Source organism: Amblyomma mixtum, chromosome 3 (assembly GCF_055824585.1).
Source record: "Amblyomma mixtum isolate Tamu chromosome 3, ASM5582458v1, whole genome shotgun sequence".
Lineage (NCBI taxonomy): Eukaryota > Metazoa > Arthropoda > Arachnida > Ixodida > Ixodidae > Amblyomma > Amblyomma mixtum.
The window spans coordinates 58,304,551-58,321,580 of record NC_143014.1 but is presented as its reverse complement, the minus strand read 5'-3'; the positions used below and the strand labels follow the sequence as shown (position 1 = coordinate 58,321,580).

General features: G+C 47.4%; 1 protein-coding gene across 2 annotated transcripts in view; it reads right to left on the bottom strand.

Annotated features, from left to right (window-relative positions):
* The window catches only part of LOC149350308 (uncharacterized), a 43,101-nt gene that overhangs the window by 24,228 nt on the left and 1,843 nt on the right, over window positions 1–17,030 (bottom strand). The window contains exon 1 of one of the 2 annotated variants that reach the window (XM_089579316.1): window positions 2,084–2,325. The exons of the other annotated variant lie outside the window; for it this stretch is intronic. Within the exon in view, the coding sequence (XP_089435442.1) occupies window positions 2,084–2,086 (3 nt within the window). The 5' untranslated portion in view covers window positions 2,087–2,325. Of the gene's footprint in view, window positions 1–2,083; window positions 2,326–17,030 lie in introns of those variants that run through there. 2 annotated transcript variants of the gene reach the window in all.

The window sequence follows — 17,030 nt, the reverse complement described above, 5'->3', positions numbered from 1 at the left end:
ACGATAACTCGGCAGTGCCCTACTCTTTGAAGCTAGATCAGAGTGTCTTAAAACGCGAAGCTACAAAAAGAAATTTAACCAAGAAGGTGACACATGTCCAGTGTGTGGTAAATCTTAGAAACAACTGAACATCTTATACTCGAACGTGACGGTATCCATATATGGATGTCAACGCAGACACAGTCACTAGAGATAACAATGGTGATGTAAATAAAGCTGTGGTGGAAGTTGGCAAAAAGCGATTGGAAGATTGGTGGCTGAAAAGCAGAGAGGTGACATATAAGGTTAGAAGTGTAGGATTAAAAATGGATTTAAAGAAAATGGCGAACCTATAGACCGATTTAAAACACCATTAAAGAAATAAAAAGGAAAAAAGCCAAGCATGGCGGCCATTGCCACCATCCCATTTCAAAAAGGCCGCTCCAATCTTCCATCCACTCATCCACCCAACTTTGGCTGCTCTTCTGGAGTAACCACTCGCAACCAATCATTAATTTAACTGCCACCTCCCACGGTGGACAGTTTGCCGACAATCCGGATTTTCACTAGTTTAGAGGTTCAACTGCTTTATGTAGAACACGGAAGCCACAGAAAAGTGGACTCTTTGCTGCCTGAGGTGTGGCCTCACTATGAGAGGTACACTGTGCAGGTATGCAGGGCAGAGCGCACCCTTCAGATTACGGCTGCATGCTTAGACTTCAAGGAAATGAAGCTTTTTTGCAGCTCTCATGCCACAAAACTTCTGCGGACCTATATATTGCATATACACACGTACTATGCATCTAGGGAACAGCAAAAAAAAGACAAGGACGGCACCACAGATGGGACTGGCAGGACTAGCTCCAGTCCTGTCTTTTGTGTCATCCTTGCCTTTTTTTTGTGCTATGTTTCCTAGAAGCACAAATGAACGAGCCCAAACCAAGCTTTTGTTGCAAATATATACATCTAGGTGCACACACACATTAATAAATACACATTTATGAAAGCAGCCAACTGTTTATGAAACCAAGAAAAGTGTAGATTTTTTTTAGGGAAAGAATTGAGCCCTTCGATAAACAGATAACAGCAAGTGTTGTGTACTTCAGCTGTTTTCAGAGATTGTTGAGCTTTTTGTATGCATTCTCAAGAGCCCTATTACTTTGCTTGTTTCTGTATACGCATGCAAGCACGCGCAGAACTCTGCGTCCATGAGGAAGTGGCTCCCACGAAAACCATGAGATGAAGTATGGCTATTGCATGTAGAATATGCTGCCAGCTGTGTACTATAGATGGTATAAGTGCTAGCAGGACCTCGACAGTGCACGGGTGAATGTGCTAGCGGTGTATGTATATTGGATGGTTCAGCGCAGTTCTTCAGTGCGCGCGTCTCACACGATCGAGCATGGGTAGAATGCGCCGCCATCGTACGTCTGTACCAGTCTCATGACATGAGCGTCCGTGCACATCTGCTACGCGCTCATAACAGAGTGGCCGGAAACTACGTGTGGCAGAATACCTGCTGAAAACACCAAGATGAGAACATTGCTACCCACATCCTAGCTGCCGCGGTGACATCGGAGTACACGAATAGTTGAAGGGAGTGTGCGGCAAGTGATCATTATTAATAAGAATTAAAAAAACAGCTTGATCCATGCCAGAGGCGGCACAATCATCAAGTTTTTCTTGTTTTTATAGTTTTAACAGCAGAGAATTTCTATCAATGTTAGTATGAAGCAGCCTGTAGTCGAATTGGTTTGTACACTTTGGTCGCAGCAGTACGGTTGAACTAGGTTAGACCACCTACCTCCCCCCTCAATATATTAAAGCAGTTGCTCAAAGAAATTAAGAAGGCCAAAGGTAACAACAGCGCAATGGCAACTTGCTTGAAGTCAGGGGGCCTTTACTGCGTGCGTTTGCGCGCGCAATTCAGCTCTGTATACACTAAATGTTCAGCAGAACTGCTGATGTCTAAACTGTCACTATTTTTCTTTTTTTTTTCCCCATCTGCCTGGCTATTTCGAGTTACCAGGATGCACAACGCCCACAAAATGTGCAAGTGCATGCTGTCCCCACAAGCAAGTGAGCATGAAAGTGCATGAGTCACCATAAAAAGGCTCTGGTTGGGCTGGGAATGATCCTTCACGGCGGGAAGTGGCTCTTTCCTCACTCGGAATGAGCCTTTTTCAACGCTTGACCATGATAAGTCATCTTTAAAACAACAGTTAATCAATCTTGGCAGAAGGAAATCATGAAATATATGGGAGCAGCCCTGGCCTTCCTCTTGGGAGCTGCTGCTGCTGCTGCTGCTGCTACTGTACAACAAACTGTCTTCCGCACGTGCACGCTGCTGGCTTTCCTGGGGGACGCTGCACGAGCAAGTGGCGCACCACCGAAATCAGACACTGCACAACGTGGCTGGAGCAATCTTTTCTCGCAACAATTCAAACAAATGGAACAAGCACACGCTTGTATTGATAGCAGCCTGCTGCTGTCGAGACGTCGAGACTGCGTGTGGGCAAGCCGCACGTGCAAGCTGAATGACAATCGGCGGCGCTTGAATTTTTAATGCAGGAAATACAGATGCAGTTCATGTGTTTTATGATGTAGAAGATGCTGACGTAATTCCCCTGATGATACCACATCATGGAGGAAAAAAACTAAGGAGGGAGCGTGACGTCACGCGGCCAGCGTTCGCAAGCCGAGTGTTTTGAAGTCGTGTTCTCCCTCAGTTTTTCGCTCTCCGAGTCAGACTTTACCGCACGCTATCACGTGGTGCGATCACGGGGGGACACACACTCTTTTTTTTTTTGCTATATCTTTACTTGTAAAGACTAGGCTTCAAGGTTGTCGCCGGACGCTCCCTCCTCAGTTTTTTTTCCTCCATGTACCACATGCAGCGGCGTCATTTTATCAATGTGCAACGTGGGAAAGCCAGCTTAAAGAGCTTTCAAAATCGTTATAGGTAGATAGATATGTTTATTTGAGTGTGCCTCAACAGCCAGGTGGCCTAAACGAGCGCACACTAGGTCAGATACATCAGAATGACCACTTAAAAACATTTAAAACCAGGTATGAAAACAACAATTAGGCAAATATGTCCGTGTTAATCGGACATCGGAAGTTTTTAATTAAAGAATGCTCTTGCCTTCAGGGTTGACAGCCTTCAATTTTGCAATATAACCTTGCACCCTAGAACAACAAAAAAGAAATTAAAAAGGTGAATAATTAATTGTAGTTAACCGTCTTTTAATCGAACTTTACATAGCTGTCTTGCATGCAATCCACCTGTACAGATTGTAATGGCTAAAAAGAAAAAAAGAAATGGACAATTTAGCGCGGTTAGGTCAGATGCGAATTAGATGCGCTAGCATTTTGGTTTTCATTCTCTCATTGATAATTTTCTACCTATTCTAGACTCCTGAGAGCCCTCATACCACTCCTGGCGCAGGGGTGCAGTGGTTAAGCGATGTGCCACTGCTCTGCGATGGCAGGTGCTGCCACCAGTGCGGCTGGTGATATCCCAAGCAACCTCTCATGACTAACGATTAATTGAGCTGCCACCTGCCATGATGGGCAGTTTGCTCACAATCTGGTATGCAGGTTGTGATGACGTCACAAGGTCACGTGACACGGTGGGCCACCTTCCAACCAGCTTTTCAAGGTCGCAGAGGGACCATACAAACATCGGCAAAAGGGGGCTCTAGTGCTAGCGTACTAAAATCCCCGGAGCAGTAACCTACGTAGCTGGTAGGCCAGCTATAGGTCACGTGACCTTGTGCCGTCATCACAACCTACCCACACTGAGGGACTGCACAGACAATGGCTAAGTAGTTGAGTGGAAGGTTTAGTGTTAGCACACTGAAAAATCTGTATAGACTAAAATTTTTTTAAAAATTGGAGAGGACACTTAAGCTCTGCCTTAAGGGTATGACACGGGTTAGGCTTTCCATTCTGAGCAGTTTGACACCTTTCAATGCGTTTTTCATATTGTTCAATTAATTAATTGAATTACATACTGTAAATTTTCTTAACTATCATCATCAAGCATTGGCTTTTCATTATGAGCATTTTGACGCCTTTGAACCCCCTTTTTTCAATTTTTTTAATTTCTTGAATAAATAAATTAATTACAATGATTTCATTAACTCGTCATCGCCTATCACACACCAATCAATCATCAATCACTAAAACCACATATTACCATGACACATTTTTTTAACGCAGCCCCCAGTTATAGGTTGTCGGTTCGAATCCCTGCCGCGATGCAAAGCTCTACTATGCTGCACGAAAGGCTGAATTGTATGACACCATCCGGAATATTCTGCGAAAAACGGTTGGCAATACGATTTTTTTTTTACGCAGCCCCGATTATTTCCGACACGCGGAGCCGACTTCGCCTATGGCTTTTCGATCGAACGAAGTGCATACGTTGTTGCGTAAAAACCCGACGCATATCCTTTGGTACGCCCATAAACTCATAAGTTTTAAAAGCAAAAACAGCTGAAATCGACACAAAAAAGCTAGACAATAAAAATTCTCTCTCTCTCTCTATATATATATATATATATATATATATATATATATATATATATATATATATATATATATATATATATATATATATATATATTTCTGAGGGCATCGAGTACTTGTATCTCGGATGAGTTGCGTGACAACGTTTCTAGATAAAGACAGTTGGAAAACTTGCTCCGGGTATGCGGCCCCTTTCTGTCGCCGATTTCATCTCAAAGAGATGCCAGCGCCATCTCTCGGTTAGTAGGAGTACCGCGTTTGTTTTCCCATGGCCTCCGTGACCAGCTCGAGCATCGTCGCGCTTGATCTCAGAGGCCACGATTTCTCTTCGCCGCGGCGCCCATTGGCTGCGCTTGGTCACAGTTTGCTGCGCGAATGATTACCGTTAGCTCGCGCCTCGCATCGTCTGCGCCGGGGGGGGGGGGGGGGGGGGGCGGCTGCTTCTAGACGCTCATCTACGAATTGCGAAGTCCGCGTGCGCTCTACGTCTGGGGTATGTGAGGGCAGGATGCTCGAGGTTGAGCTTCTGGCTGTAAATATCGGAAAAAACTGGAAGCCCTTCTTTCCGCGGTTTAGAGAAACATGACGTGCCGCTTGCCTCCTCGTAGTTTATGCTGATAATATTATCTAAAAACGTTGAGCTGGGAGTAGCAGACGACGCGCTCATCCTAAAGCGACTGCAGCGCCACCGCCTAGACGGCGATCGCGTGGGGCCGCTCTGCTCTCTGGCTCGCCGGCGCAGTTTCCCAACTGTCTTTATCTAGAAACGTTGTTGCGTGAGTAACTTGCTCAGCTTTCACTAATGTCTATAGTAGGATACAACTTAAAAAAAAACAGCAGTTGCACTGGCGACGGTCCGCGGCGTCTTGTATTACTTCGCTGGCCAGTCGCAACAGTAAACGAAATAAGCTTTTTAATGCTTGACTATATCAAACAATCCGTGTATCAAAATTCTAGAGCTCATAATTTTTTTCGCGTGAAAAGTTTGTTATTTAGGTAACAAGAAACGTTTAAGCAGCGGACTACTTTTTTGTCGTGGAGGAATCCTGTGCGCGGAGGCTGAATCTGGGCGGAGCTTCACTGCAGACTTAAGTTGTATCCGACACTGGGAAATGGGCTAGGCACGTGACAATGCCCTGCACTAAACGCTGACAACCAATACTCGAGCGTGCGCCTGCAGGCAGGACAGGCTGGGGTAAGCATCCATCGTGGCACTTTGGCATCGCTGCCAACAGAAACGTTTACAAATTCTCCCGTGTGCTTTCCCATTCAAATTGCCAGCTGCAGTATTGACACCGTAACGGGTACGAATGCAGTCTAATTGGCACACATGCGAACCAAGCATGAAAATCTATGTACATTATAGCGCCACATTTACATGCAGAAAACGGCAACTGTCAAAATTATGGCGACCTTTTGCACGGAAAACTCAACTCATGCTGTGCTTTGTTCAAAGGAATAGCTACCAGACCACGGTATGGGTTCACTGAAAAAGGTCACATGAATTATCGCACAACGCGCATACAGCAACGCATCCCACAAAAGCTTCGGTACAGTGCGGCGTAGTGCAGTTGGAAATATCTACTCCACTGCGCGGTTTAAGTAATGCGGAAAGATGGAAAACGTCCACCCCCAGCACGCGTCGCCCCTCGACCTCCACCTGTACAATGTTGAGCGGCAAGCACGGTGCTATAGACTGATAGCATATTGTAAAGTTGCAGAAATGTGGGCATAGACGCATGGCCATTTTGATCTCCAGCTTGCCGGATAACACCGCAGAAGCGTTCGAGCACGTCTTGGTTAAATTTTCCGATTAAGACGTATTTGAAACTGCAGTCTTTCAACAGGTACCTTGATAGGTACCTGATAGGAACACTTCTGCTAACAATTGCATGCTTGTCGAGAAAGCAACGCGCACAAAACTGAAGATACGCGCCCACATGTGCTGTAACCGGTGCAGGCAGCGCTAACCAAGGCCCCCTAAAACCCCGTGATATTGAAAGTAGCGACACTCTCCTCCACTCCCGCGCTTTCCTCCTCGATTCTCCTCGCCCGCCGGCTGTGCGCGCTGCGCACGGCACGCTTTGAAGGCTATCGCGCGCGCTCGCCGTCCCAATGTGTACGCTTGTACACGTGAACGTGATGAAGTGTGCGCTTTTTTTCACGGTCTATTATTAAACACAATCACCATAAAGTGATGCGACATGCTTGACTCTACCACGAGCCACAGTTATCACCTTCTCGTTTGAGCAATGACAGCGCTAAACGGGAGCGCTTGCGGCAAGAACAGTCAAAGCGCACTCCGTCCTCCTAAATACGGCACACATTTTATTAGGACCAAAGTAACGTTAGATATGTATTCTTCAATATTTTTGGGCACAATGACACTCCGCTAAAAGCAGGTTTTACTTAGCGCTGCATTCTGGAGAAACTATTGTTTACGACGCCGTTCTTTTGCAATCGAGCAAAGCAAAGATTCTGGTAATTTAGTCAAAGATGTCGTTTCACGAGAGAAGTCTCAGAAGCACGATAATGGCTACGAAAATGCTGGGACATTTTCTTTAATGCGCAGTATGCATTTTTTAAGAAAGTCTAGGACCGAAACATTTAAGCTTGGCTCCTTGGAGTGATGCACATGCAGCGGCGTTATTGCCTGGTGAATGCAAATTTCACGGCTACTTGAAAGAGGACAGTTTTATTTTCTATTTTTTTTCGTTAATTTTATTGACTACTGCAGAAGTGTGCCTGGCCAGGGTTGGCTTAAAATTTCTGGATGACTGCTGGAGCCAAGAGATGATGCTCTCTCGATGACTCATCTAGAATAGTTCCCCAAAGGAATTTAAGGAGTGCTTCTAATGCCCATGCTGAATCAATATTCAGCACTGTAAATAACGATCGGAAACGATGTAGTCATCGTGTGACAGAATCAACTTCACGGAAACAATCCGTACTATTTTATAAAGTATGAAGTTGAAGTATCTGGTGTGGTAGTTTGAAAACATCATTCCCTGTTGTATATCATAACGATTTCACCCATGACAAGTCAAAGCTCACATTAAAAAACATCTTTTCTGTTACTCGCTCCTCGCGTGGCATCATAGACCTCAGAATCGTGGTAGAGTTGCGCAGTCGCGGCGTTCGAACGAGCACCTTAATTGCTTTAAAGATTATCAACTCCTATCATCCCTAACCAGACGATGGTATAACGTCGTTACAGCTACTAGTACACTAGAGCTCTTGGGCACACGGGAGATACCGCGTATACGCTACGAAAATCAACATGTTTTCTATTCCGCGCCACATCAGAAGCCCGCGTGTTTACTAACAAAAAATTAATGTCTACGATACATCCGTTTTTCGCGGAAGCACACCCTGAGATACAGAAATTAAAGCGACTATTAAATGCGCATTACATACGCCAACAATCGCGAATAGAACACGCAGAGCAATGCCATCGAATGGAAGGAATAGCGTTCGAAAATGCACACAATGACTAGCGAATTAAGCAAGATTATCAGCTTCCCGATGACCTCGAAAAAAATTTCAAGTAGACACACTACACTTTCCATACCAAGAAATGTCCAGCACCTAGCAGATGACTGTGTACTTAGTCGGAATGAAGTCGTCAAGGCCGATATTGTAGATTCACTTTATTCTGCGGCTGATGTCACTTTTTTCTCGAAAAATCGCGAACAGTACGAAGCCATTTTCACGCCGGCTTGTGCACTGCAATGCGCTGCAAACGGGTATAACGCGGCACTAAAAGTATAGTTCGAATTTCCAGCGCGCAACTCAAGGGAGCTCGACGTGCAGCACGGACAGACGGCCTGCACATGGCGGCGAAGAAAAACGAATCTTCCGCGCGCGCGTTTCCAGGGCGACTACCGGAAGGGGCCAATCATCGTTCAGAAAAGTGCCGAGCAGAGACACGGGCGGGGAGGATGTGCGAGGGTTCGTGGCGCGGCGGCGAAGTTCACAGAAATGCTCTACTTAAGGCCCCCTAAAGCCCCCTAAAGTCACTGGAAATCAGAGTTCCAGTGACACCGTGGCAGCAAGGGACACAGTAATCGCGTGCTCTGGATCAATTTAAACCGGCTATGGTTTTCTAATGCGCACTGACATCGCACAGGACACGCCGCTGCAGCCGGTATTCGACACGCTACCGAAGCCTTAGCAGCTGAGCGCCAAAACCACTCGGCCAACGAGGCCGGTATTAAACTGTGGCGTCCTACGTACTGGAAAGCTAATTCGTGATCGATATATCTACGGCCGCGAAGGCCACATTTTGATGGAAGCGAAGGCAAGAATGCTCGTGTGCTCATATCTGAGAGCATGGTTCAATACATAGGTGATCAAACGTATTTACTGAACACGTATTTTCCTTTCCACCATACTCCCCCATCACGAGCCGGATTGACACATATGGCGGCCTTACGTCAGTAATAAACGTCTTACTGACGTAAGTTGGCAGCCGAGGTGTTGCTTCAAGCGAAGAATGATATGTAGCACACGCAAATCACTTGGCGGATGTTCTTCAAGCGTCACGGCCAACGCAAACCCTGACGCACTAACCAGCGCCGCGCATCACCTACGAGGGAGGCGAAAGACGGCGGAGTGACATGCAGAAGTCGAGAACTATTCTTCTACATATAGTACGCACAAAAATGCAGCGCCTACCACAGCAGCATGTTTACGCAAGCACCATGCTTTTGGCCCTAACGTTACCTTACTTCAGACGACGTGGGGCCTTCCCGTCGCACAAACAAATGCAACGCTGATCTGAGCTAGTTGCCTATAGCTTAGTCAAAATCGAGTCGAAGGCTCGCTCCCGTTTCGGCCGCAAAGGGCTAATAAATTTTTGCTAGTGACTGTGACGGTCACTTAGCAGCAAAAATTATGTTGCCGAATAGGGGAATCAAGCTGCTCGCCATGATTGTGTATTTCGTTCACCGTTCTGCTAAAGTTAACCCGCGCCTGAGAACTTGTAGGCTAAGCATAAAGTGGTCATCCTCAAGGCGTCACCGTCCCGAGGCGGTCAACTGAGCGACTCGTAGGGCTCAACGACGTGACCGCCAGAAATTGCGAGTGCTGGCTGGCGTCAGGTGGCACAAAGCCTAGCCGCGTACGCAGGGCTTTTTAACAAGCTGGCTAAAAGCAAAGCTGTCAGAAACTTCAGGCTCAGTCAGCAGTGCTAGTCTAACGAGTTCGGCATTTTGGCAAGCTTTGGACATCGTAACCAACATGCTTGGCGCCGACTTTCAAGCACCGCTAACAGCCGTTATGTATGTAGCGCAGAGGCCACGAATTCGCGCACATAAGCCTTCTAACAAGCGCATTTAATCACTGTACTCACCCTCTGCTCCCGCTGGCCATCGTCCTTGAGCTCACGAAGCGTCCAAGAATGTCTCGCAATTGGCTTCGCTCATAACGGATGCGCCAGACTAGTCCGCAGCAAATTTTTTTTTTGCAGGGCTTTGTCGTGATTGGCTGTTCCAGCGTAGGTGAGCACGACGCTGATTGGCCGCAACTTTCAAAATCTTTGTAACGGCGTCGCCGTACTCTTCGTCCCCATTTCTGCCTTTACTGCGCACTTGGGGTAGCGCAGCACTTATGCTCATTTTCTTTCACCTTCCTCTCAGCTTTCATGTCTGTCTCCTTTCAACCCTGTCCCCTTTCTATATGCTGTTGCTTTTTAAAGCGAAAGCCTTTATTGGCTCATATTCGCGGCCATGACTGTCCGTCCGTTAGATCTGAAGTGAAAGCATAACTAAGCATTACTAGCCACAAGTCATGCCTACCTAGCCATTAACCAGTCAACTAATTAGTCATGGCTAACTAGTCATTAAGCAGTCATGACAGGTTAGTCATGAGTAGTTATTAACCAGTCATGACTAGTTATTAACCATTCACGACTAGTTAGTCATGGATCATGAATTTAGTCATGACTATCCAATAGACGCCGCGGTGGCTCAGTGGTTATGGCGCTCGGCTGCTGGCCCGAAAGACGCGAGTTCGATCCCGACCGCGGCGGTGGAATTTCGATGGAGGCGAAATTCTAGAGGCCCGTGTTCTGTGCGATGTCAGTGCACTTTAAAAGAATCCCAGGTGGTCGAAATTTCCGGAGCCCTTCACTACGGCGTCCCTCATAGCTTGAGTCGCTTTGGGACGTGAAATCTAATAAACCAAACCAAACCAAAGTCGCCCCATAGCCGCCTCGTGTGTGCCTACGGCAGTCGTCTCGTTGGTGGCTTACTGCGCATGCGCTAAGGTGGCGCCACTGTCGGGCGCAGTGCTCTCTCGCCAGAAGCCTTGCAGAAGTCGGAATCGACGGATGCGGAAAGGCTTTCGCCCTGCATCGAGCTCCTGCATCGAGCGCGCGCTTAATTGCCCTGGGGCACACAGTGGAGTTCCTCCACCCTGTTCTGGATTGCGCTGCGCCGCAGCTCATCCCCATTTTGTTGGCCTACACAGCCGTAGTGACCACGCGCTTCCCTGCGTATTCCCACTTTCCACAGCTTCTCAGTGCGCGACCTGCTGTCGCGTCCAAGTCACAGTCCGCACCTCAGTGCCATCATTCCCACTATACCCCCCCCCTTTTGTTTTATCAGCGGCAGCAGTTTGCGCCTGCTCACTAAGCCATCACGCCTTCTCCACAGTTTTTCAGCAATCCCTTCCTCCCTGTGGGTACTACACTCAGGGATAACTTTTTTGGCAATGCCGCAGAGGCTAGCCAGGAAAAGGAAGAATATGGGCTTTTGTCCCCGTGCCGTTGGATGTGGATTGTTTAATGTTCGGTCTAGTGGTGGAGAGGGGTGAGAGGGGAAAGATCTGAACCAACAGTCACTGGAGAACTCAATTGGCTGCTTTTCCCGCGCAGTGCTTGGTTTTTGTTCGTGGCCTATCATTTGCCGATGACCGGCAGCCGCCTGGCAATGGGCATCGGGCCAGCACCGTGGCCGTGCCTGGGCGCCCCCACCTGGGGGCCACACTCAGCCCACCTGCCCTAACTCCCAACCCTCAAGTGGCAATAAAGTTGTTCTCTCTCTCTCTCTCTCTCTCTTGGCGGTGCATGGCCCAGTGGCGGGGTAGAGACGGCCCGCCCCCTAGCGCGTGCCTTGTTCTGGCATTCAGTACTGCAGATACATGGTATTTGATTGGAACTTAGATTTGTTAATCACTTGAGTATCAGATGATGATTACGCAAAATGTAAACATGGACCTCATAGTTTACCAGCGCCACCTCAGTAATTCCACTCTGGTTAGCAACGGTTCAAATAACAGCAAGATTCTTTTGTTTCGAAAGTTTTATTTGAACAGACCTGGACCATACGCGCCATAAAACTAAGGGCCACAGAGCTTTCGAAATACAACCACACACACTTACAATGACTAGCACAACCACATGTCAATCAGAACAGCTTGAGTTGAAACATACTGGATGACTCGAATACATGCTTTAATTAATAGTGGTAACAAGTAACTGCACTTTCAAATGCAATTAAATGATATTAGCATCAAACAGTGAATATAATGCTGAGCACTGTATAATTGGAATGCACACACGCCAGCCGCAGTATAGGGAGCACGTTTATACTCTGTTGGTCCCACCTGTAGTGCAATTATAGTTATATAATGGGTCACTAAATAGCCAAAGTTCTAAAGTCATATTTGGGATAAAAAGGAAGTTATGATGCACCAGAAAGAAATATGCTTTCATGTTATACACTGTTGAAATGAACACAATCCTGTTAGCACTGAATCACACAATGTACACACACCAGCCACAAAAAAGGGAGCACCAAGTGTGGAAAAGAAGGCTTACAACTAAGTAGCAGCAAAAACAACCTGGGGAAATTCAGTGACTACAGTCTACATACACCAGCAGCAGAAGCAGAGCAGTATGGGAGAACTGGGTGATTAGGATTTAATCTGCAAGTACGTCTTTCTCACCAGCTGCAGACTTCCAAAATGTACACATTAAAAACCTGTTACATTAATGCCCCAGATGTGTCCTAAATATTTGAAAAGAAACCACAACTAAAAAAGCTCAATATCAAAGAATAGAAAAACAGCAGCATCAACAAACAATTATTGACGGCTCCAAATATGATTACCTGTAAGAAGATTGCACCATTTAAAGGACTGAACCACAAAACATATCTATAAAAGGCACTCACGACATAGAACACTAGCACATTTACAAATGGAACTATATACAATGCTAAACGAAATATTCCTCCATAAACACCCCAGTGGCTTTAAAAGCCTCTTTAATGCACATGAAGAACACACAGCAGGAGACAATGACATGGAAGTGAAGGGTTTGTTATGATATATGTATACAAAAGAGGCTATCAGCAATAGAAAGCAAGGAAAGCACGGAGGATTGCTATTTAACGAAAGTGCTGATTGATAAGCGTTATTAAAATTTGGAGGACGCTTAAGGTTCGCCTTTAAGAGTAGAAAGCGACAGAGTCTTGCAGCGCTGCCAGGGAGTCCATGGAACGCCACTGCCCGTTCGGCGCGACGCCTTGCCCATAGGACAAATCGAAAATTGTTGTTTTTTTTTTTAGGAAAGGAAATGTCGCATTAACAGTCTAACCTGTTTTGGACGCTCGAACCGCGCTTGATGCACAGTCCCCGATTATAGGTCGCAGGTTCGAATCCCTGCGCGAGCTAGGTTCTAACTTAACTAGCCAGTTTATGCGGCACGAAACGCTGAATCGTATGACACTACCCGGAACATTCTGCGGCAAACAGTTGGCTTGATGCGATTTTTTCCGACGCGCGGTGCCGACAGCTATATATGAAGCCGACGGCTTTTCGAACGAACGAACTGTGTACGCTGTCGCGTAAGAGGAGATAATTTTCCATAAAAAATTAAGACAGCCACCTGGCACCGGTGGAATCTAAACCCATGACCTACGCTCGCTGCATGCAGTGCTAGGCCAACATGAAATAAGGTGGCGGCTGCTTTGCCTTCTACCTAAAGTGGTTGAGCCCCACAAGTAACAAGTGCAGGTCAATGGGTGTGGATCCCACTCAAACCACTTGGTTGTTCTTTCTACTTTGTGTAAAATCATCTCTATCGAAATGGCCATGCGACTAACTCCCTCCTCTCATCTGCATGAGCGTAAAATACATTCGTCGATGCTTTCTTTGCTTAACTCATTGCTTGGTTCTTTTGCATATTAGATACTTAACAGTTTTTTTAAAACATATTAAGCAAGAACATTTCACTTATGCAAAAAAAAAAAAAAATATGACGGTTCTGCACACAAAAAGTGACACTCTTTTTGGGCTTGAGGCTGGAAGAGTCTGGGGCTACTTAGCTTTATCCTGTGCTACCGCTGCTGGTCCTGGCACTGTCTTTATTTATTACGAACACCCTCCATGTCTTGGGTTCCCGTAAGCCATCGTGTGACCGATTGGGGCCAGTGCTGCATCTGGAAAGCTGCCTCATGCACAACCTGCAACACATGCATATGCAAGTTCATTGGAAAATTGCGCTGACGCGCATACGTACAGTACAGTTAGGTTCCCAACACTCATATCACACTAGGCTGAGTAGGCTTTTGAAAAGAGGCAACTTTATGCCTGACGAAATGGCATAACAAAGTACAATGTGACAGCAAAGATAAGACTAAGCGCAGAATAGAAGTGACATATGCATGAAGGTCTCAATTCTTCTGATTATCTCCGAAGATGAGCATGGGTACAGCACTGCACAAGCATAATGACAAGCATACATTCCGCATAACCCTACCAGTATAATCCCAGATAGCGCGGAAAGCAACAGGAGCGACCCATACAACGAGTCAGCTAATATGCGAGTATATACGGTGCATGAATCACGACATGTTCTCCGCATACGCGCGGTGAATATATATATATATATATATATATATATATATATATATATATATATTTTTACATGCTATTTCGGTTTCGACAGCTAAAATGTGTCCGTAATATCACTCCTTGGACTTTAGGTTGCGTGAGAGAAAAACAAAACGAAAAAAATTACCGACGATTACGTTACTTCCTAATGCGAAATTTGAGCGCAGCAAATAAGCTGTTTCACCTTTTCGATAGATTGAGGCAAAGAAATCGAGCAACACATGTGTGCGCTATCACAGAATTTTTTTTTTAGCAGACGGAGGACTTCCATCGGTCGTCTCGCTCATGGCTCAGAAAGAACTGGCAGATAATTTCGCAGTGGCGAACGGCAGCGGCAATTTCGGCTCGGGCGGTGCACATATACAGATCCGCCGCCACCGATCTGGCTCTCTGATTGCCACCGCACAGGGCGAACGGCAGCGGCAATTTCGGCTCGGGCGGTGCACATATACAGATCCGCCGCCACCGATCTGGCTCTCTGATTGCCACCGCACAGGGGTTGCATTGGAGGAGGAGCGAAGAAAGGAATTAAGTTCGAGCCGGCGCTTTGACAACCGGAGACTCGCAGGAAGAGGGGGGAGGGGGGCGGCGTGTACACCCAGCGGCAAACGATGGGGGCAGAAGCGCGCGCAGCAAGCGGACAACACGATAAAGGGAGGAGGGAAGAGATAGCAGCGACTGACTGATGCCGCTGACGCCGATAGTGAGTCAAACCCAGCTGCGGATGAAAGGGGGGCGGAGCTGGTTACGAGGCCGACGACAACGCCCACGACGACGCGAAACCCAGGAACGGACGCCAAAGAGCTGCGCTCTAAAACGCGGCATCTTTCAAACTTAAAATCACTGCGACTCTTACAGCCTGCCCTATAAGCCGTAGTAATAACAATTAAGAGATACTGTCGCGAAACCAGGAACAGAAACAGCTCGTGAGAACAAATTATTTCACTAGTGCAGTCGAATACCATGCGCAAGTAGCCACTTATCCATGTGCATGCAAAAGTCGCAACGTGGCATCATTTCACTCATGTCTTGCGTACCATCACAGAGAGACAACACAATCAAATTTTGGTGCCACCTTTAATAACACCTCACATACTTTGAAGTGGGTCGTCAATGCACGTCGCGACGGGGGACAACATGCCATCTGACAAAACAGCGCGCACGCATTTTCATTTAGGGTAGATAATACTTGAACGCTTCGCTGCCACGAAGTAACTATATCGGGAGCTTGGAACACGTTCGAGCTAACGCTTGCAAACTTAATTCGCAGCGAGCGTCAGATAAGCGAGGCATGGAAGATTCCTAGTACATCAACACGCAAGTTCATTAATAACGCCCGCGGAAGGCATATACTTTTGAGCTCAAACGGCAGCTCCTGCAACAACGTGTTAGAATAATGATCGCTTACCTGAAAACGTGAGACACCGGAATGGGATCCTTTGCTTGCCTGCGAAACTACAGCCACTTTCGCGCACGCCGCTACACTTCCATTGAGCGCCCATGCCCGCGCTGCCCGCGCACACCGACCGCCAAGAACAGACTTTTGGCCAAGACCTACTGCTTTTGGCGCCAAAGCAACGGCCAATCGCTGCCACCGCCGCAGTGCGGCGCCACCATCGAAATTTTACGAGTTCATTGGTAAAAATAACAGCATGGATATAAAAAAAAAAAGCGCAGTGACCTACATCCGCGCGCCGAGGACACAGCCGTGCTGCCGTCTTCAAAACCGGTGAAACCGGTCCTGCCCTTTCTCCTCTCTGCTAGAGCACCCGGGGAAAGGGTGCGGAGCGAGGAGGCCCGCTGGACTGCGGGGCCTCAGTCAGTCAGTCGCCTAGGGTTAGGAAATTTCGGCTTTCTGCCCCGCGCTTCGTTTGTGATACTTCGGACGATATGCAGCCGGTCGTCCCACCTCGGCTGCTCGTACAGTGTGCCACAAGCGCGATTATTTAGCGACAGGACGCTGCGACCGCGCGGCTTTTCAGTGCTAGAGGGGAGCAACGCAGTCTTGCCTTTCGCAAAGAAATGCAAACGAAAGCAAATCAAAACAAAACAAATGCGCGCGCCGAGGCGACAAGAGGGAGGACTGCGTAGACCTTCGTCACTGCTGTTGCAAAGCCATCTATGCGATCCGGCAACGCTCGCTACACAGGTGCATATTTAGTTAAAGCCACCATGGAAGCAGACGACTCCACTCTTGCCGCCTTCTCCTGTGACGTTGCTCAAGCAGAATACTCGAGAACTTGAACTTGCAGCGCATACTAGCACTGCTGACGGCTTTGGGGCCGCGACGGCCGCTACGCCGTGTGAAGCAAACCACGCGCGACTTCTGTCGCCATAGCAACGCAGCGCAGAGAGCAGTGGGGGTGCGATCAAGTGATGAAAGTTTATCCCCTACAGCCCCTGTAGGCAGTGCGTACGGCGACGCACCCCGTGGACTGGGTGAGCCGACTCGCTCTAACTCCGCGGACTGAATCATATGCCTCCTGCCGCTCCTAGCACATTACGTCTGGGACGCGTTGAGCGAGTAATGCTAATCCCTTAGTTTCCTCGTTTTGGCTGGTCAGTCATTCATCATGAAAAATGGCAGCGCAGAGGGAACGTGGGCGACATCGGAAAAC